At 52.4% G+C, this 20,917-nt stretch overlaps 1 protein-coding gene and 1 long non-coding RNA gene across 14 annotated transcripts in view; one reads left to right on the top strand and one right to left on the bottom strand.

Annotated features, from left to right (window-relative positions):
* The window catches only part of Camta1 (calmodulin binding transcription activator 1), an 862,623-nt gene that overhangs the window by 739,790 nt on the left and 101,916 nt on the right, over positions 1-20,917 (top strand). For all 12 annotated transcript variants that reach the window (XM_076565705.1, XM_076565698.1, XM_076565702.1 and 9 more), the window contains one exon: positions 19,029-19,182. In XM_076565705.1, coding sequence (XP_076421820.1) covers positions 19,029-19,182 — 154 coding nt within the window. The remainder of the gene's footprint in view (positions 1-19,028; positions 19,183-20,917) is intronic.
* LOC143272074 (uncharacterized) lies at positions 17-6,299 on the bottom strand. Of its 2 annotated transcripts, none has more exons than XR_013049491.1 (3): positions 6,098-6,299; positions 4,528-5,024; positions 17-710 (listed from the first exon to the last, which is right to left on the bottom strand). It is a non-coding gene; the product is annotated as an uncharacterized LOC143272074 (long non-coding RNA). The 2 variants fall into 2 exon arrangements; XR_013049490.1 differs by lacking the exon at positions 17-710 and adding an exon at positions 735-2,403.

Here is a 20,917-nt window from a genome sequence, read left to right as displayed (position 1 = left end):
AGAGGAGGATTGGAGGAAAGGTGGGCAGGGAAAGCATGATTGGAGCCAGGGCCCTCCAGGCAGCCTTCAGCTGAGGCTGAGATTGGCTGGTCCTTAGCTAGGAAGCACTCACTGTCCAGGAGTGAGTCGAGGGAGAGTTGAAGCACTGGCTTGAGACATTGAACCTGGTGGTTGAAGCCAAGCCAAAGGGTCCTCTGTTAAGAGCAGGTGGGAAAAGATGTCAGAGGGAGCCTGGGAGACAGGCACTACATGAACAGGACAGATGGGGATGCCTCCTAAGGAAAGTCAGAATATTGTGGCATTAGGCCAAAGTTCATGGGAAGCCACAGAGTACTGGCTGGGGGCTGGGACATAACAGGGAAAGAAGGGACTAAGCAAGCCAAGGAGCCAAGCTAAGGGTGACCAAGGACAAGAGGCTCCCAGTTCTTGAGGCGCCATTGGCTCTTGGGCAAATCCCCAGCAGATACCAGGAAACTCCAGACCCTCTCATGTTTCATGACAGACCACAGCTTGATTTTTATCTTGTCTTGGTCCCTGGCCACCAGAGTGCTTCTGATGGACTGCAATCTGGGGTACCAAGGATTTCCCATTGGCTTCTGAGTATTTGCTAAGTTAGATACCAACCTGAGAAGGAGCAAGAGCGACAGAGCATCCTGAATCCTTGTGCATAACCAGTGCTGAGCTTGGTGGGAGCCCCGGTGAACGGTGTCCTGCAAAGTTAATTAACTGCCAAGTTAGTAGGAAACTAAAAAAATGAACGTCCTGCCAGGTGCCCCTGCCTGGTGACAATAGCCAACACCCTTTGTCACCACTCTGCACTGGGCTAAGGAGGAGGGAGCCACTCAGGAAGCTTATTAGATGAGGGTTGGAAAGGCCTGTGCACTCCCTGGAGGAGCAAGGATGCCCAGCAGGGACCAGCTCTAGTAACAATACTTTAAGAAGGTAATTTGATTTAATCTGGCCATGGTTGGCTGAAGAACACTGGGCACTAGCTAAGCCCTACCATACCATGGCTTCCCTTTTCCTGTAGAGAGAGAGTGAGCCATCTCCTCTGGACAGCCTCAGGTGACACTCTAAACACATCCAACCTTTGGTTTTTTAGAAATAGCTGTCCAATAAGGAGTTATGGGTTTCTAAAAACAAAAAAGCCCAGGAAAATTGACACTCACCCTAACCCTTCCCATGGAGCTGTGAGGAGACATGGTGATCGCCTTGGAGGCACATGAGGCCAGGAAAGTCGCAGCATTTAAAGTGGCCCAAGGGAGATGTGAGCGAAGTCTGGCTCCGCTCCTCAGCTCCCGCCATCCCGCAGCAGCAAGCTGGGCAGCAGAAGAACCCTGCACCTTCCTGCCTTTGAGTTCCAGAATTAGTATTGCTACTGAAAGTGACTGACTCACTGAAACTCAGCCTTCTTTCCTCTGTTCTACTAGCCACCGACAGATAGATCACTCTTGCAGAGCAAAGCCTTAAACAATGGGAGCTTGGTGACTTCCTGCAGGGTGAAATGGTTTCATCTTGTGCGGCTTCTCTGGTGATCCGATCTCCTTGCACAGAGGTTTGCCTTCCGAGGAGAGATTGAATCTTGACTTCAATGGAGAGCCTCATTCAACATTAAAGTGTTCCTGGGCCAGTTCACTTACTCAGCAAATATTTACTCAGCCTCGCTCTGGGCCCTATGTCAAGCCCGATGCCGGGGAGAGAGAGTCGTAAGGCCACCATGATGGGAACTGGCTTTTATCCGTCCTTGTCGGGCCACAGGGACAGACTTCCAAGCTGCTGCCACCACCTCCTCCTCCTTTTCCTCTTCCTTTTTTGGTTTTTTGAAATAAAGCCTCATGTGGTAGCTCAGCCTGACCTGGAACTCACAGCAAACCCCCAGTTTCAGCCTCTCAAATGCTAGCATTACAAGCATGTACCACCCATTCTGGCAGTTTTAACATAATTTAGGGACTTCAGTTTTTTCAGTTTGGGGGATTATTTTGTTTCTCAACCTGTGTTTCTTCATTTGCTGGCTGTTTCCCTGCACGCTCACCAGGGGCCTGTGTCTGCCCTACAGTGTCCATCTCTGATCCATGGTCCTGAACCCCTTCACTTTCCTCTTGGGTCTCCCCACAGGTGGCTCCTCTGTCACTCCAGAGTCAGCATCAGCACCTCTCCTCACAGCCCTCTGGGCTCCCTAGAAGAGCTGTGCCCTGTCACCCTCCACCTCCATCAGCCTGCCATCTTAAACTCACTTCTCAAGCCTCACACAGAATCACAATCACCTTCTTTCTTCTTCTTTAAATATTTACGGTTGGTCTCCAACAGCAGGGGCTGTCTTGTTCATGGTAGATCCCAAACCTAGGCCAACCCTCAACACCAAGGAGTTCTCCAGAGTTCTCTGTCGGAGTGAGCAACCAGCTTCTGAAATCAGCAGAAGAGGAAACTCTAGGGGCTGAGTATCCCACGGTGGCCCTAGAAGCCCCTCTGACTTTCCCCTGATGGGAAGGTTTGAGATGGTAACTCCAGGTGCTGCATGCACCCTCAGTCCTAGACAGCAGGGAAGTACATGTACACAAATACACACACACACACACACACACACAAACGCACACGGTGCACACACACATGCACACACGCACGCGCGCGCGCGCACACACACACACACACACACACACACACACACACACACACACACACAGTGCACACACACGCACACACGGTGCACACATACGCACAGAGAGAGCACACGCACACAGTCTCCTTAAAAAGGCATGTGACACGATTAGTCTAAAAGTGCCCTCTTTCAACTTTGCCCTTTAGCATCCCCTTTCCCAGAAGCTTCCCCAAGGAGCTGCTGGCTCGATGTCCCTCCAACCACAGGATTAATTGCCATCCTTCAGCAGCTAGTGTCTCTTAACAGCTCCATGGCAACCGTGCTTTGCAAATGCCAGCCAGTGTTTTTGCCAAAGGGACTCTACCCCTACACAAAATAGAACATTCTGAGTGAAATTTAAACACACTCTTTGAACGGCACTGTTCAGGATTTCTTCACACTTCACAAATGCTTTCTTTGCAAACATGGGTGTCCCAGTTACCCTGGGTGGGTGCCAAGGCCCTCAGCCCGGCGTCTGTTTTCTCAGCTTCCAGGCAGCCGTGGTGAGACTTGAAAACAAACAGGATGAGAGAGCTGTGGTTCCCCAATGAAAGAGGGTGTGTGTGTGTGTGTGTGTGTGTGTGTGTGTCCCCATCCAGTTGGTGATGACCACCAGGACTCTGCCAAGAGATTCTTCGGACCCTGGAAAGAGCACCGCCTGCCACAGTTAATATAAAGATGGGAGCAGTGACCGGTGTATGAGGGATCAGACAAAACACCTTGCTCTGCCCCACAGTGAAAGCAGTTCCGGCACACCCACCTGCAGAAGTGTCCAGAGGGGTCCTGCAGCATCGTTTACTCTGCCTCTAATGGTAGAGGAGAGAACGAGGGGGAAGTCAGTGGATAGCCAGTATATAAGCCACCCACTGGGACAGGCGTTTACTTACCTGCAAAAACAATGCCCGGCACCAGCACAGAGGCTCCCAGTCTTGCGTCCATGCTGAACATCCATTCATTCACTAGCCTCAAGGGCTGATGTGTTCCATCAGTTAGTCATTCAACCAACATTCACTGCCTACAGACTTGGATGAAGTTCCTTCTGGCTAAGATTCTGATCTCAGGAAGGCTTGGTTCTGAGATGTGTGACCCAGTCCAGATCTGGGAGAGAAAGCTGGGCTACCCAACTTCGCATTTAAGATCTTGGGACAATGACATTCTCTTTGGTTGGAAGATAAGGAAAAATGAAAGGATGGTGTTGTGGTGGAGCTGGTATTTCATGAATAGGTGGGAGGTAGTGAAATTCTAGACCTTGAGACACAGTGGGAAAGGCAGGTGACAGAAAGAGCAGGCTGAATGGCCCCAGTGTCAGAGCTGAGGGGTTAGAAATGTGCTTGGTAAGTGTGTGGTTTGTGAACTGCGTAGATCATGGAGACATTTGGTGTCAGGAGTGGGGTTGTGTTCACAAGAAACCAGGGGTTTCTGAATATCAGCACTGGAGCTGAGACTTGGAAGGGGGCTGTCACCGTCAGATGAGGTGATCTAAGGCGGAGAACTAGCCAGCACCCAGAGACGAGGCAGGGAGGTCAGGTGGGGTGAGAGGTCAGGCGGGGTGAGAGGTCAGGCGGGGTAAATGGCCACAGGAACAGAGGAAAACATTTCCACCCCATCACTGCTTCTGTTCCTCAAGCAATTTTGCAGACATTAGCAGCAGCAGCACCTAGGACGTGAGGGTCTAGAATCAGAACCACCTGGTGGCTCTGTGACTGTGGTGCCCCAAACTGGTCTTTCTGAGCAATGCTCAAGAGATGCTTGGAGCAAACTGGAGGAAGCCAGTTCTTTGGAATAGGGAAGGTCATCAGCTCCCAGCAGTCTACACATATCTCCCTATTTTTGTCCTTGGAGTCCATAGGAGAAATGACATTTTGAGGCAGTGTTGGGACTTGGGGACTCACCTTGCTGCTGCCCGCAGTGTTGGCATCGGCCACTAACTTTGGGAGGCACCAATGAAGATGGATGAGTCTTCCTCTTCCTTCTCCTCTTCCTGCAGTACCACAGATTGAACCCAGGACCTCGTGTATGCCAGGCCAGCACTCTGCAACTGAGTTACATCTCCAGCCCCTTTCAATTTTTATATTCTGACAGAGTCCCCCTTGGCCTTGAACTTCCAATCCTTCTTCCTCCACCTCCTCAGTACTTGGGTTCCAGGCATGCTCCACCATTCCTGGATAAATATTCTGTCTTGATCCATGTTGGTATTCACTACATGAAACCCCACTGGCGAGGGGAGAGGAAGGACAGGCTGGCATTCCCTGCAGGGCTCGCCTCTGCGGAAGGGGTGCCCAGGGGGGCAGCATCTCTGCAGAGGGGCAGCTCCAGCTCTGTGACATTAGCATTGCAGCTCCGTTCTTACCCGAGGAGCTTTACAGGTTATCAGGGAGCTACAGGAGCCCTGGGAGAGAGGGTAAAGATAAAGAGGGCTTTTAAAAGAAAATAACAAAAAGAAAAACTACTTTCTAATCTGAACCCTGCCCTGTAGTGGCTTTGTTAACTCCAGTCACTCTTTCAGGACGTAAACTGTTCAGGGCCACAATGAGGATGCTTCATCTTCACATTAACAAAAAAACCACACAGCCCAATTTCAGCGTGATTCCCCCTAAAACCACTGCTGGACTCTCACTGCCATGGCTGCCAGAGCATAAAAATCCTCTAACTTCTCCATGGGCTGGGCAGCCAGCCTGCTTGTCAGCCGGGGGAGAATTGGGGTTGGTGTCTTCAACAGGACCTGTGGGGGCATCCTCCAGAGACTTTCCAGAGCAGGGGGAGGTGACCCAAGCCCCAACCTCCCAGACTCCTCTGCTTAAAGTACCTTCCCCTCCTTTGCTGTCTGGAGACTCTGGGCAGGAGGCAGGAACTGAAGAATTAAATTCAGGTTCCCTTTCCAGCTCAGAAGGATCTCCCACCAGAGGGTCTGTTTGCAAGGTTAAGATCTTAAGAGGAGACACTGGCCAGGAAGGAAGCCAGCCCTGTTCTGAACGTCATTTGAGTGGGCAGTTTGAAGTTCTGAAAGCAGAGGCGGCACAGCCATCGCTTCCAGGGAGGTTGTGAGCGTGGAGAGGGTAGTACGCGGGGGGGGGGGGGGGGGGGGGGGGGGGGGGGGGGGGGGGGGACACGGGGACGGGGGGACGGAGAGGGGGACACAGGGACGGGGGGGGGACGGAGAGGGGGACGGCAAGGGGGAGGGGGAAAGATGGCCCCTGTCTTGTTCTCCTGCTGTCCACGGGGTGACATGGGCTCAGTCACACCCTCTCTCCGTTTTGCTAGCTGAAGCGGAAGAGAGGATAAGTCATCCAGTTTTGTCCTAGCTCTGTCAAGCTGTTTGAAGGGGAGAAGCAAGAGTCTCATACTTGGCAAAGTCCCTACGATCTTCCATGCACCAGTTAAGCTGCACAAAGCACCCAGGCGAGGCAGTGAACAGCAATCACCAGAGAAGGGTTTGAAAGGCCTGCGTCCCATAATGCTTACCACCCAGGTGAAGACAGGCAGTGAACCTCATGGCCCCAAAGAATCCCACAAAGTCAGGTGATAATGTGGCAGGGTGAGATCCAGGAATGGTCACCTTGAGTTCCTGAAAGCCTGTGAACTATTTCCCCAAGAAAATGTAGCTTTGTCTTGGGAGCTAACCAAGACTCTTCTCTGAGATTGTGTTTATGATTGGTCAAGAAATGTTCAGAGAGGCTTCACCCAGCAACCAATGGAAAGAGATGCAGACTCACAGCCAAACATTAGGTGGAGCTTGGGAAATCCTGTGGAAGGAGGGGAGGAAGGATTATGGAAGACAGAGGGGCCAAGGACACCACAAGAAAACCCACAGAATCAACTCACTTAGGCTCGTAGGGGCTCGCAGAGACTGAACCACCAACCAGAGAACTTGCATGGGACTGACCTAGGCCATCTGCACACATGCAGTTTGGTCTTCTTGTGGGACTCCTGGCAGAGGGAATGGGGCCTGTCTCTGACTCTGTTTCCTGCTCTTGGGACCCTTTCCTCCTGCTGGGTTGCCTCATCCAGCCTTAATAGGAGAGGAGGTGCTTAGTCTTACTGCAATTTGATATGCCATGGCTGGCTGATATACATGGGAGGACTGCACTTTTCTGAAAAAAAAAAGGAAAAGGAGTGGATGGGGGTGGGGCTAGGGGGAGGGGCTTGGAGGAGAGGAAGGAGAGAGGGGAAACTGTGACCCGGCTGGGGGAAAAAATTAATTAATTAAAAATTTAAATTAAAAAGAAGTCGGGCTGCGATGGTGCTCGCCTTTAATTCCAGCACTTGGGAGGCAGAGGCAGGTGGATCTCTGTGAGTTCAAGGCCAGCCTGGTCTACAGAACGAGATTTAGGACAGGCACCACAACTACAATGAGAAACCCTGTCTCAAAAAAATAATAATAATAATAAATTAAATAAAATAATAATAATAATAAATAAATAAGAATGGTTCCTGTTTAGCATCCTGCAGTTTCTTGCACATCTCGTGTTTGCTTTATAAAGTGGGCTTTGGTTTTTATACATTAACTCCCAAATATGCAGTGTCTGAATCTGTTTGACTTTACTCCAAATAGAGGTTCTATAAGATCTTCGAGACAGTTTGTAGCAATACTTTGAGACAAATTGATATTGTTTTGGGAGGCCTGGTATATAGGAGTCCCCAGTTTGAAATGCTAAGGCCTGATCCAATGCTGTTTCCTTTTATCCTCATAACACCACACTTGGCTTTTTAAGCATGTGTTTCTTTTATTCTATGTGTGTGAGCATTTTGCCTGCATGTGTGTCTGTGTGCTGTGTGCATGACCAGTGCCTGGTGGAAGTCAGAAAAGGCATCAGAACCCCTGAAACTGGGCTTGCAGGTGGTTAGGAGCCACCGTGGGTGCTGGGAACTGAACCAGCATCTTCTGCAAGAGCAGCAAAGGTTTTAACCACAGCACCATCTCTCCAGCCCCATGACTTCTGGGGCTTTAATTCAGGTCCTCAAGCTTGATGGCAATTGCTTGCCTGACCGAGCCGTCTCCCCCTTATGTAGGTAAGAACACTGAGGTGCGGGGACATGACTGACCACAGCTAGGAAGCCTCAGAACCCAGATTCAAACCAAGTCCGCCATCTGGGACACACTTCTCTAGCCTCCAACAGACCTGGGCTCCGAGGGTGAGGCTTGGGCAAGAGCAGCAATTCTTTGCACTTCAGGTTACCTGTGTGTCCAGAGACCCTAACCCACAATCAGACCTTCTGAGGGTACTGTGGGGAGTAACAGCCATTTCCTGTGACGTACCTACCACTCAGCCCCTGGAGCATACAGGCCCACAGTGATGGTAGGCCACAATAGTCACAGTAACAGTGGTGATGGTTGCCCAGCCGCCACCCAGGCAGAGTGGTACAAAGAGAGCTGAGGGCTCAGAGAAGGAGTGATCTCTTTTCAGAGTTAGGCTACAGTAGACATTTCAGCGTGAGCTGACTTCAGTGTGAAGGGGTGTGTAAGGGTTCAAATTTCCAAACAATCTTAAGGTGTGTTAGCTTCAGGCATGTCTGAATCCAGGGACTCCATCAACGTCATGGAGGTTTGTTAGGGGGGTCTTACATTCATTCCACGTGCTGGTGACAGTGGCTCCAGAAGACAGCCCTCATCATCTCCTTCCCAGAAGCCATTTCATCCCACCTCTCCTGCCTAGACCTTTGCAGGCTCCAGCAGCATCACGGGGAGGTGGCCAGGGGCTTCTATGAACCACTGGGGTTCTCCAACTCTGTGAGGAGTAGTCCAATTACTCTCCCATTACTCTCAGTAGTCCATTACTCTCAGTCATTCTTGCCTCATCCACAGGGACCCATCTCCCAAGTTAAATCCAGGTAGAAAAAGTTTTCCTACCACCCTGGGGCCCCAGCCAAAGTCTAGGGATCTGGTGGCTTCCGGTGGGCTTTGAGGTCCTGTTCCTAAACCAGTTTCTATGGGCTAGAAAATGTCAGGCTCATCCTGACCACCCTGAGGCATCCCTACCACCCTGGCCTGTGTGAAGGAGAGGAGGTAGTTCCCTAAAAAAAAAAAAAAAAAATCTGCACACCACAGGACACCAGATGCCCCAGTCATGGCCCTGAGTGGGGTCAGCTGATAACAGCCAATGCCTATGGGGACAGTGACACATGCCCAGCTTCTTCCAGAGATATCACGGGGAGGTGGCCAGGCATGCTCCAAAGTACATTGGTCCCCCAGAGGCAACCTGATGATTGTGTGACGTCTACCAGGGCCGTGGTTTTGAGTTGATATGTAGTCCCAGGAGCAAGAAGAGATGGAGATTCAAGAAAGATGAGGCAGTAACAGGTGGGGCGTCTTTGCTTCTGGTGAGGTCATACACCCCATGGGTTTCACTCCTAGAAGGAAAATGTCAGAGCAGCAGAGACTGCAGCCCTCAGTGACCTGCTCACCAGACTGCCCTGCCCCTGGACTCAGCTTGGCCAGCATTGCTTATCCTGGGAAGGACTCCTCCCTGTGGGCCTTCAAAGTATCCTCACAGAGGCCCATGGGTTTTTATCCCCGGACTTGATGGAGGTGCTCACACAATGATCTCCAATAAATCAAGGCTTAGTTCAAGGTGAGAACAGGAAGCAGAGAGGACACAAACCAGCAATTCCGTCCAAGCCCAGACTCCGCCAACCACAGGGCACAAGCCACCTGCATCCCTGGCAGGCACCTGGCAACCGAAAATGAACGGACAGACACTGAACACTGGCTGACTCTTTCAGCCCTGGATTCTTCCCCACTGGGGACACAGAGCATCAGGGTGCCTCCTTGGCTGGGTCCAGAGGGAGACAACTTAAATATCCTGAGTTCCTCCTAACTCTTCTTAGGGAACAGGCATCCAGGAACTAACGATGTTTTTCAGCCCACATTTCCTTCAGTACGATGAGTCCTGTGTCCCCTGTTAGCCTGTTTGTGCTGAAATGACCTCCTAGAAGTCCAGGGTGCAGGGACACCTTTCTTCTTAGCTCTGGGATTGTGAGGGGACAAAGCACTCAGCTACTTTCTTGTCTCCTTTAGGACCTACAAAAAAAATCAATAAATGGGAATCACACTCCTTCTCCCTTTGTTTCTGAATAGAGAAAATCTTATCTCCGTTTTCCAGGGACTGCCCTCCCTCCCCTTTGCAGACCAACGTCCTTAGCAAGGGCTGCCTTCAATGCTTCCTCTCCAGTGGTGCACCATCCCGTCTCCATCCCGTCTCCTGCCTGCATCCTTGCTGGTCCCAGCAGCCACCTTCAGCCAGCGCCTTCTGTGAACCACTGAGGTCCTCTGGCTCTGGCGGTCCATAAGCAAAGTCAGTTCACTCTCCCAGCCACTGTCTTGCCTCACCTTCCCTGTCTGTCACTCTTCTACCTACCAAAACTACCCCCCACAAGCTCCGATACCTGTAACAGTTTAGTGTCATTGCAAGCACAGAGATGTGATTGGACAACTTTTCCCTGGGTCGCCCAGGATTTTAATAAGCTGTAGCCTGATCAAAATGGCTCCCATCTGTCCATCTGGAGTGTCTCTCCAAAGAGCCAAGGCTAGCTGTGTAGCAGGAAGTTCTCCCCAACAGCATACATCTAGATATTTTGGCCTCCTGGGAGACTGAGTAGAACTTTCCAGAACTTTGGAGGAAAAGCCATGCAGGCAGGACCCTATGACTCTCCTTTGTGCATGTATGGTTTTGTCCACTTTGGAACAGAGACAAACTGCCCTTGGGGTGCCCAGGACGTGCCAGGACCCGCACAGGCCTGGTGCCCCACATTCGTGCATCTCTCTTCTATTACCATTACCTTCCAGCTAGGGAGGCAGTGTCAGCCAGACCCTCTGCCGGCATGGATCCCAGAACCCCACACCAGGTGGGAATTGTTTAACTAGATTCCTGTGACTGGAAAATTCTGGTAATTGTGTAATAACAACAGCAACAGCGCTCAGCAATTACCCAGGGTTTTTCATCTTCAGGCCACTTTACCCACATTAACTAATTAAGTCTCCCAGCCTCCCGAGAAAGCAGGAAGGGCTGCCGGCCCAGCGCCGGCCGGAGCACGTGATCACTTAATGAGAGCAGCCCTGCGACAGGGTGGGGAGCTCCTGGGACAGCGAGCCTCTACCCCAAGGGGAACCTCCCAGCCTCTTACTGGCCATCCACCAAGCTCCAGGAACCCTGCAGGACACTGACCGGGAAACTTGTTCCTCACGTTGCAATAATGATTCTGGACTCAGTACATGATACTGGACCTGATTCCCAGGAAGGACAGTTGACCACAGAGTCCTACCATTCTCAGGGGTACCAGACTCCCTCTTCCAGGTCCTACTCTCTGCCTCCTTCCCAATCTGTGCCCCACCCCAAGTTACAGGTGCTCAAGCCTAATTCATGTTCCCTTGTAGCTTTCTAGGACCTCCCTACAAAACTCTTCCTGACACAGACCACATCCTGATCACTGTAGGTACTTGATGTAGATACAGGGATGCTGAGGCCTGACCCTGCCTTGAGCTCACAGGCTGGTACAGGATGCACTAAACCCCGTCCCTATCCTCACCAGCTCCTGGAGCCCACAGGACCCAACTGGGCCTCCAGCATCTGATTTTGCTTCTGGGCTGTGATAGTAACTGGGCTGCATCAGCCCTGGGCACTAAGGCTGAGAGCAGAGCCTCTCACTCCCCATCCGTCGGGTCTCGAGGAGCCCTGCAGAGTGAAGGGGAGGGGATGGGGCATTTAGCTGGGGTGGGCTGGAATCTCGGTCCTTCAGACACACTCTCCATCCTGTGGCTTGGGTAGCAATTGCTCAACACCCTTGTTGCTTGGAAGACTGAACCAGGCAAGCTGAGGCTTGAAGGCAAGACCAACCATCACAGAGCTGTCTTCAGAAGCCATCTCTGGAAACAGAGGCACTGCTTTATTTTCTACAGGGTGGGCGGGAACAGCACAGTCCTGCCCCCAGAACCCAGCAGCCACCCAGAGAGGATCACAGAATGTAGCAGTTATATGCCCTGCAGCATGAGAGGGTCCCTTCTGGTTTGTGACCGGGAAGCGAGAACAAAAAAGGAGCCTGCATCCTCCAGGGACTGGCAGACCCTAGGGAACCTAGGCAACAGGTGCTGTATCCCTGGCCCTTCTCAGAAGGTGGGCTTCTAGGGTTTTCTTCTGTCCTCTCAGCTCTGGCCCTATGGCCTGCTTGAACTCCATCCTGCCTATGAGCAGTCCTCTATGGGGGACGTGGGGGCTGGACCGCCCCGCTGGGTGTTAAGAGAGCCAGCTTCCTTTCCTCTGGAACCATCAACCCCACTCCATTCCATTACTCCAAGCACAGAGGACAGCTGGCAGGCTGCCAGGGGCAGCTACAGCATGGGCAGGACTTCTCTCTCCCACGCAGCCTGGTGACACCCCCGGCCCTGAGCTGCCCGCTGCCGTCATTTATCCATTTCCTAATAAATCCTGTCCTTCTGTCTGCCAGCTCCATGCTCTTGTTTTACGGGCTCCCATCCTGGTTGTTTATTAAGCATCCCAGGTCCAGAAAGCTGCGCCTCTTCAGATCAGGCTCGCAGGGTCGTCGAGATCTGCATAAATGGCGCTAATATGACAGATGCGATCACAGAACGGGCTCCTGGCACAAACAATGCTGATTTACTCACTCCACCCCCTCCCCGCAGCCATTGCCTCTCGGGTTCTCCCCTCCAGCCCCCGCGGCAAGCAGGGAGGTGTGCGGCACTATTACATGCTATTATGACTTTCCGGGTAATGTATACATTTTCACTATCGCACGGCCTTTCTCCTTCATTTTTCATGAGAACTGGCATGAGATTAATGACGGAGCCTCGGAAGAGACGGAGCGCCATGCCACTCTGATTTATTGACCACTTAGCGTTGATGAAGCTGCAAACAAGAGTCAAACAGATGTTGCAGCTGCATTTTTCTTTATCAAAACCAACCGCTCTTTGCATTTTTAACCACTTCCTGCGTCGCTGCCCTCCTGCTCTACACAAAGGGTGCGGCTCCGAGCCTCCTTCCTCACAGAGGCAGAAGAAATGCACCCAGGGGGCCGGACCATGCCTGGCACCCAGTTCACACCCGAAGTGGCCAAGTGAAAGACCCAGGCCTCTTGCTCTTGGTGACCGGAGTCCTCTTGGTGCAGGACTAGTTCACCCCTGCACCCATAACTCACCCCAGAACCTGTCAGACACCCTGGGCTGAGTACTGAGGGCTGAGTACTGAGCCTTCTGATCGGCTGCGGCAGAGGCACTCAACGTGAGCGCTGGTGGCAGGGAGGGAACTATGACCGGGGAGGTCAGCCATGTGAGCCCTGTGGGGCCCTGAACCTGCCCTTCACCTCTCAGGAAACAGAGGTGGCTCACTTGAGGACCAGATGAGGAGCCTCAAAGGGCTGAGCAGTTTAGCGCCCCTCAAGTCTCTGCTCATCCCATGGCTGTCCCAAGCTTGGGTGTACCCCTCCTCTCCTTTGCTCGCTTACCCTGTACCACCTTTTCCCACAAGCCTGGCCTGAGGTCAGCCCTCCAGGCCCACATTTTGCTATGAGCTGACCTCCCTTGCTAGGACTTTGCAATGGAGGCCAGTGTTTCCTTAGCTGATGAGGATCTTTCAGAGAAGAAAAACACATGCCGGCTGGTCCCTCCCAGCCCCTAGGCAGCTGCTGGTGTGACAGAGCACACACAGCTGGAGGTTTATGACAGAGCCTCTTCATGTTGACCTGAGTTACAGGAGTTGCTGGTGAGCACCACCACCGTCCCTTGCATTCCCAGCCTCGCCATGGCACTGCACAGTTCCATGAGGGCGGAGCTGGGAGCACTTCTTTGTTCAAAGCAGTTCCATGTCCATTTCTTCCACCCCCTCCCACCTTGCCCACATCATCCCCAGCAGCTTTCTAAATGGGAGCCCCACCTCAGGAGGAGGGTTGGCATTGGCCACAGCCAGGGCCATAAGAACCTGGGGAAGAGAAGCGTCATGGAGATCATTCAGGGAGCAGGCAGCAAACTGCAAGCGGCCTCTACCAGGTAGGGGGCCGTCTGGAGAGTCAGGGAGTCAGGAGGCCCAGGCAGCAGCTCTGAGTGAGTAAAAGGCCTCCTCCTGAACCTGCTGAACGCATGCTGCACGCTCTCGTAGCTTCCTCTGGCAGTTCCCTTTCCCAGCAGGTATCAATTGCAAATGACTTCTTGGTCGGGGTGACAGCCTGTGTCCACTCCCCTTCTCTGTCCTGGGATTTTGTCTGGTGCTGTGTGTGGTGTCACGGCCTCTGTGAGTTCATTTGTGCATCAGCCCCGTGGTCTCTGGGTGACGATGTTTCCGTGGAATCATTCACCACCTCCTGCTCCTACAATCTTTCCACCTCCTCTTCACACAGATCCCTGAGCGTTGAGGGGAGGGGTTGATAAAGACATCCTGTTCAGGGCTAAGTGCTCCAAAGGTATGTGCTTTCTTGAGGTACAGCTCACATGAGCCAGCAAGAGCAGCATAGGCAGATGGGGGGATGAGCGGCGTCTCGGGAGTGGGAGACGAGAGAAACGTGTCCTGCTTGCTGCCACACCAGGAGTGTATGTGTCGATTTAGTCTCAGGGCCAGGGGCCATCTCAAAGTTATTAAAGTGTACCTGATTGTGTTAGAAGAATGGTTTGAGGAAACGGAGAAAGGAAGTGAGGAGACTGGAGAAAAGGAAGGGCTTCCTTCCCACACCCACACCATTAGGTTTGGACTCCAGCCTTGCAGGCGTGTGGGCAGAGTGGAAGGGTCCAGCTGGCTGCAAGGACAGCTGGCGGAGTTGACAGTGACAGAGGGGTGTGGAGGAAGGAGAAGGACAGCTGCTCTTTCGGAGGACTCGGTGGGGTCATTGTGGTGCCATTCCTCGCTGGGTGTAGCCTGGAAGGAGCCAGGTGTGGCAGTTCAGAGGTGTGCTTTGGCCACATGGTCCTGGGAGTATTTCTGAGGCCAGGAGAGGAGCTGTATGCAGGCTAACAGGCAGGCGGGCTACAGTGAACGGAGTCCTGCTGGAGAGGGGCCTAGGAATCCTTGGGAGCTTCAGGTTTGCGTCAGGATAAGCCACCAAGCAGGGAGGGAGGGATGGAGGAAAGAGAGCCAAAGACCCAGCACTGTGCCCCACACCCACCACAAAGAGTCTGTGAAAATGGGGACAGGCTGCCAGTGGGAGCGAGGACTTTCCCACAGGTGACCTGTCTGCTAACAGTTGAACACTGCTCACCCTCTCAAGAAGGAATTCAGGCGGGGCTGGAGAAACGGCTCAGGGTTTAGAAGCACTGGGTGTCTCTCTAGAGGACCCAGGTTCAATTCCCAGCACCCACATGGCAGCTCACAACTGTCTGTAACTCCAGTTCCAGAGGATCCATGGCACCAACATGCATGTGATAGAGAGAGAGAGAGAGAGAGAGAGAGAGAGAGAGAGGCGCAAAATACTCATCAACATAAAATAAAATAAATATTTTAGAAAAAAAAAAAAGAAGGACTTCAGGCTTTGGTTGGGTTTGGTTGGGTTTTAGTGGCTACCGAGAATATCAGGGCTCTAGGCCATTCATATACTGCTTGGTTTCATTCAGAGGCCAGGTAGGATTCCTACCCACAGTCCCAAGTGAGAGAGATGGGCCCTGCTTCCATTTGTAGTTGAGATGCCACAAGCACCAAGAGTCAGGATAGGAAGCTCCAGTCTGTGGCTCTTTCCGGAAGACTAGAGAACCTCTCAGACTGACTCAACTTTGGCTCCCCGAACACTGTCACAGACCAAACCATAGGGATCCTCTTATGCTGACATCCAAAGCCCTACCAGAATTCCAAGACATTCGGGGCTCAGCTTCAAAGTCATGTTCACTTTAAGGAGCAGCCTCTAACTTCATGGAAATCCCAGGGTTGTCCCTCCACCCCAGCCCACATCACAGCTGGCAAGAACGTGGGCTGCTCTGACATCGAAATGAGCATTCCATGAAACTCATGCATTGGAACGCTAAGGAGTATATACTGTTCTGCCAAGAATACCCCATAAACGGTATGGTCAAGAAGAGATGTGTGCCCCCAAATTCTGAAAACCCTCTATGTCTTAAAACTGGCCTAAGCCACGAAGTGGGAACTTGACACTCCCCTAAGGATTCCCCAGCACTGGCTCCCTGGGGTGAAATCTGGGACCCAGCACTGCCTGCCTCTCCCTCTTCCAAATGCAAGCCAAGCTTCTTGGCCGCCAGCGGCTGGGCTTCCTGTTAATTGCATCAAAGCAATACAGAAAGGCAGGCTGACAAAAGACCCTGTGGTGGGCATGTGCTACCAGAAGGGAGTTGATCTAAAACCCTTGAGTTGGTGGTAAATGGTGTGAGTCCACCGGCTGCTGGTTCTGTGAATTTATGAAGTAGAGTGTGGCTACAACTCAGAGTGAAAACCCAGGCTTGGTGGTGGCCATGGTGACTCATGCCTATGACTAACCCTTTAGGAGGTTGAGGTAGGAAAGTCGCTCTAACTCAGAGGCCAACATAGGCTTTATAGTGAGCCAGATGGGCTATAGTGTGAGACCCTGATTCAAAGATGGATGGATGGATGAGAGAGAGAGAGAGAGAGAGAGAGAGAGAGAGAGAGAGAGAGAGAGAGAGAGAGAGAGAGAGAGAGAATTAGCTTTGTATGTTAATGCCCACATTCAGAATTGCTTCCTACCCTTGCTGGGCCCGACATCAGCAGACCTCAAGTCAGGAAAGGGGAAGAGTCAGAGTCATAATTTGACCTGTTTTCATTTCTCCAAACCTGAAATGAGTTTTTGCCAGGATGTTATAATATCCCAGGGCCTTGACTGAGAAGAGACCCAGACATGAGAGCAACCAACCAGCTTGTCAATTGATCAGTCCACCGAGGGACTAGGAGGGCATCCTGGAGAAGGAGGGCCCAATCACCACACCTTGGGAAACTGAGAGTCAAGGGACTAGGGAAGTCCCCCTGTGGAAGGGCATCCTGGAGAAGGAGGGCATCCTGGAGAAGGAGGGCATCCTGGAGAAGGAGGGCATCCTGGAGAAGGAGGGCATCCTGGAGAAGGAGGGCATCCTGGGCCTGCCATGAAGGAATAAGTGGAGGCTGGTTGCACAGAGGGCATCAGGCAAATCTCAGGCAACTTTCCAAATGCCTGAGGGCAGGAAGTCCGGGCTGCAGGCTGGGGTCCACGGGCTTCACAAGCAATAGACTGTATTTCCCCTGGGTCATGCACAGGCTGCCTCAGGCACCCAGCCTGTGCTCAGCGGGCTGTAGGGACAGGAGAGAAGCCACAGCTTTTCATCTCCCAGGCTTTTGGCATTCCAGCTCCCTCCTGCTAAGCCAAGCTCCCTCCAGGGATGAGATCAGAGGAAGCCTCAGGTGGCCAGCTGGTTCCTGCTGACCTTTGATCCTTCCTCTTATCTTTCCTCCTCTTGCTCAGCAGCCAGCTCTGCTGCCTAGCCGGACCCAGGCTCCAGAAAGGACCCTCACTCAAGCCCTGGCTTCAGGGTGAGCAGGACTAGGATTCTAGAGTCACCCCGTATCCCTTCAGCCACCCCATCCATTCAGTGGGCATGGCAGACCCACACAGCCCACCGCCTGGCAGGCATATTGCAAGAATAATGTGAAGTGAAGAGCAGGAGGAGCAGTCAGGCTGAGCAAAAAGCAGCCACCAGATGTCTTGGCAGGACCCGAGTTTGAAGTCAGAGCCCTGGCTTCCAGCCCAGGTGGGTCCCTCGCCAGGCACAGAGTTCTGGGCAAGCAACCTCACAGAGCTCCCCTCTCCAGAGGGAGGGTGCCCTGCCTGGCCTGCCCGCCTCCCTGGCTAGCGTGGACACCAAATGAGATAATGACTGTGAAAATACTCTAAAAAGAATGGATCGGCCCACGGTGGCAGGGATTATCTTTATTATTAAGGAGCGCGATTTCCACAATCCAGAAAAGCTGCCATTAACAAGAAGGCTCCTGTTCATGTTGATTTAATTTCCTGGTTAACTGAGCGTTGGCAGGGAAAAAAAAACCATGTTTCAACTCTTATTGGAAATCTTTTTAAATTATGCCAGTTTGCTTTCTTACAATGGTCATGGTATAGTCTTGAGTCTTTATTTATTAATGAGCTGATTGATTCATATTTTCATTTATTACTCTTGCTCTGAATGTAACCAAAACAGCAGCCACGGACTTGGCCTCCCTCTGCCGGGGGCCTTGTCCACTCCTGGGACTTGAGTTTGGGAAAAAGAGAGGGTAGGGGCCGCAGAGCAGACACAGGGAGGACCTACCATACGGCTTTTCCAGTTTTCTATGTTTCCTTAGAAAGCTACAAGAGAGTGTGGCTTGAGAAATTCTTCTGGCCAGGGCAGAAGGGTTAAGCAAGTTTGTCCAGGAGCATTTGTGGGAAGGAGGGATCGGTCTGGATCGGCGAGTTGACTGGTGATTATTTGCTTGTGACGTGGCCTTTTGATGCCCAGGCTGGCCTTGAACTGGCTACATAGCCAACTACATATATGACCTTGAACCTGATCCTTCTGCTTCACCTCCTGCTCAGTACTGACATCACAGGTGTTCAACACCACACCTGACCTGCCATGCTTGTTCTTAACTCATTTGTCAGGCCTGGTGTGACCAAATAAGCAGCCTCTCCTTCAAGAGTCGAGGAGAAGACCGTCTGAAAGCCTCTTACAATAAAGCTGCTCAGAAACCCCAGGTTTCGCCATCAGAGCTACTGGGGGCAGAAAGGGGGTGCTTGTGTGCCTGGATTGAATCTACTGGGGCACACGCGACCATTTAAATAGAGTCCTCTGGAAACCAATGTCCTTGAAGTCTTTGGGCTAATAGCCCTTTCCATTCTTAAGCCCTAAAGTGGACTGAAGAAGTGTCTGAGATTCCCGGTGACGGGTGTCTGCTGGATGAGGTAGTGTGACAAGTGCTATGTGCTGTTTATACAGGGGATGGTCCCAGGCTGCAGGCAGAGGCTAAGCCTGGAGAAGCAGATCTGAAGCCCTGGTAGCTGCTTTCACATATATTAGTGACCTCAGTGACTGTGACCCGGAAACATTCATTAAGCAGCCAGGGTGAGAAATGTGAGACAGCTGCTGGCCTGGAATCTTGATGCTCACAGGATGCACAGTTCCATCTCAAAGTGGAGGTCCTTGGCTGCATGCTCATCAGCCACAGTGTAGGTCTGAGGCTCTCATTGGGGTGATTTGGCCTCTGAGAGCCCTGGATAAAGCCAGCAGCCTTCCCCAATGAAGGCTGTTGTCCCAATGAAGACTTAATGGCACATGGTAGATGGAGGCCAGGGAAGGTGCTGGCATCCCGCAAGTGCCTAGCATGGTCTCATATGCCGTCACCTGGTTCCAGCATAGAGTGCCAGTGCCATTCAGGCAGTGTGGGGGTGACCTACACCTGCTGTGCCCTCATGTTGCCAGTGTTTGCTCTCCCCACAGAACCCCGACATCGTCCTGGTGCACTACCTGAATGTGCCGGCCATCGAGGACTGTGGCAAGCCCTGTGGGCCCATCCTCTGCTCCATCAACACTGACAAGAAGGAGTGGGCGAAATGGACAAAGGAGGAGCTCATCGGGCAGCTGAAACCCATGTGTGAGTACCTCCCTGTGCCCCAGCCAGCATTGCCCAGGTGGGTCTTGGGGACTCAGCATGGAACCCTGATTTTCTCAGACACAGTGACACTTTGAATTTAGCTTTAATGGCGTTCCTTCCAGTGCCTACAGTCACTTGACCCTCAAAAGCTTGCATGCTGCAATCAAGGCACGAACCCTCAGACCCAGGCTCAGGAGATGGCTTAATCTGTAGAGTGCTGCCTTACAAGCATAAGAGCCTGAACTCAGATCCCTGGCATTCATGTAAAAATCCAGGCACAGCAGAGGTCACGGTGAGATGAGAGGTGAAGACAGGTGGGAAGCTCTTCAGCCAGCTAGCCTAGCCTGCCCGGTGAAGTTCCAGGCCAATGAGAGACTCTGCCTTAAACAAAACGGTGGGGAATACCTGAGGACCACCATCCCAAGTCGTCCTATGACCTCCATACACATGTACCCACCCTGACATGCACGTATCTTAGACTCATAGGATAGATGGAGACAATAAGACTCAGATGTGAGACAAAGCAGGCTGAGAGAGAGCGAGTGTGTCTGCCCCACGTAGGAGCAGGGTGGGAGACAGAGGAGGAGGGGCAGGGCAGGGAGCAGAAGAAGAGCTGGTAGAGCTGGCTCCTGATCCAACCCTTGGCTGCCTGTGCTGGCTCTGGACATGGCAGCAGGCTGCGGGCCCTGGGCTGCCACAGTGCCCAGCCTGAGTGGCAAACAGCTTCCAGTGATTGAGTTGATTTCACTTCATCTGCAAAGCTCAGCTTTCTGCAGCATCTGGGTTACTAGGGACAGAATGTTCTGTATTGGAGGAAGACCCAAAGAGTCCACCGTGGGGCTGGGTCTCAGGACAGAGCATCCTCTGGGCTGACCTCCTGAGCTTAGCCAAACTGTCTCTGGTACCACAAGTGGCTCAGGAGCGTTCAGGATTCAGGAGTCATCCTTGGCTACAACTCCAACTATGTCTGCCCTGGCCTGAAGCCACTGGTGTGGCCCTCCTGCCAGTGGCGGGCAGTGCCTCCTCCTCAGGCCCCCACCTCAGACCTCTGACCCCATCCTGATGCCTTTCTTTCCTCTATCTGGCCTCTCCTTACTTCACTTGTTCACCCCACTTCAGGTTCCTGAACTCAGCTTGTATACAACCCCTCCCCATAGGCTCAGCCCATATGCCCTAAGGCCCCCTGGTCTCCTCAAAACCTACTCCAAAGAGCAGCAGACAGAAACAAGCCCAGAGGGGCCACACAACCTCTTCCTAATTCTGCAGAGCAAGGAAGCATGGGTAGCCCTGGCACCCAGTGAGTGTTCAGAAATGCTTTGGGGTGTAAGCAGAAAGCACCTGTCCTGGCTTTAGTCCAGTGTCTGCAGGACACTGGACAACAGACCACAGCCCCCAATATCCAGGCTCTGGGAGAGAAGGCTGCCCACGTGTGCCCTCTCATCTCGGGGTCAGCCATCCTGGTTCTTAGGTTCCCGGCTTCCAGATGGGCCCTACTTCTAATTCAGGGACCAGAAGGCCTCCAGGGATGCCAACAATCACAGACACTTGTCCTACTCAACCCCACATGGGCCCCTGGCCATTTGTCCTTTCTCCTAGGCAGTGCCTTGGATTAGCTGGGGCAGGAACTCTGCCCAATACACACTCTGATGCCACCTGGCCAGATAGTAGAAGGAGCCAGAGCTGGGACTCGGGAGACTAACCACTGTCCTGCTTCTGTGGCCGGCCACCTTGAAGT

Source organism: Peromyscus maniculatus, chromosome 2 (assembly GCF_049852395.1).
Source record: "Peromyscus maniculatus bairdii isolate BWxNUB_F1_BW_parent chromosome 2, HU_Pman_BW_mat_3.1, whole genome shotgun sequence".
NCBI lineage: Eukaryota > Metazoa > Chordata > Mammalia > Rodentia > Cricetidae > Peromyscus > Peromyscus maniculatus.
The sequence above is the reverse complement of the archived record's forward strand: the minus strand, read 5'-3'. Positions and strand labels throughout refer to the sequence as shown.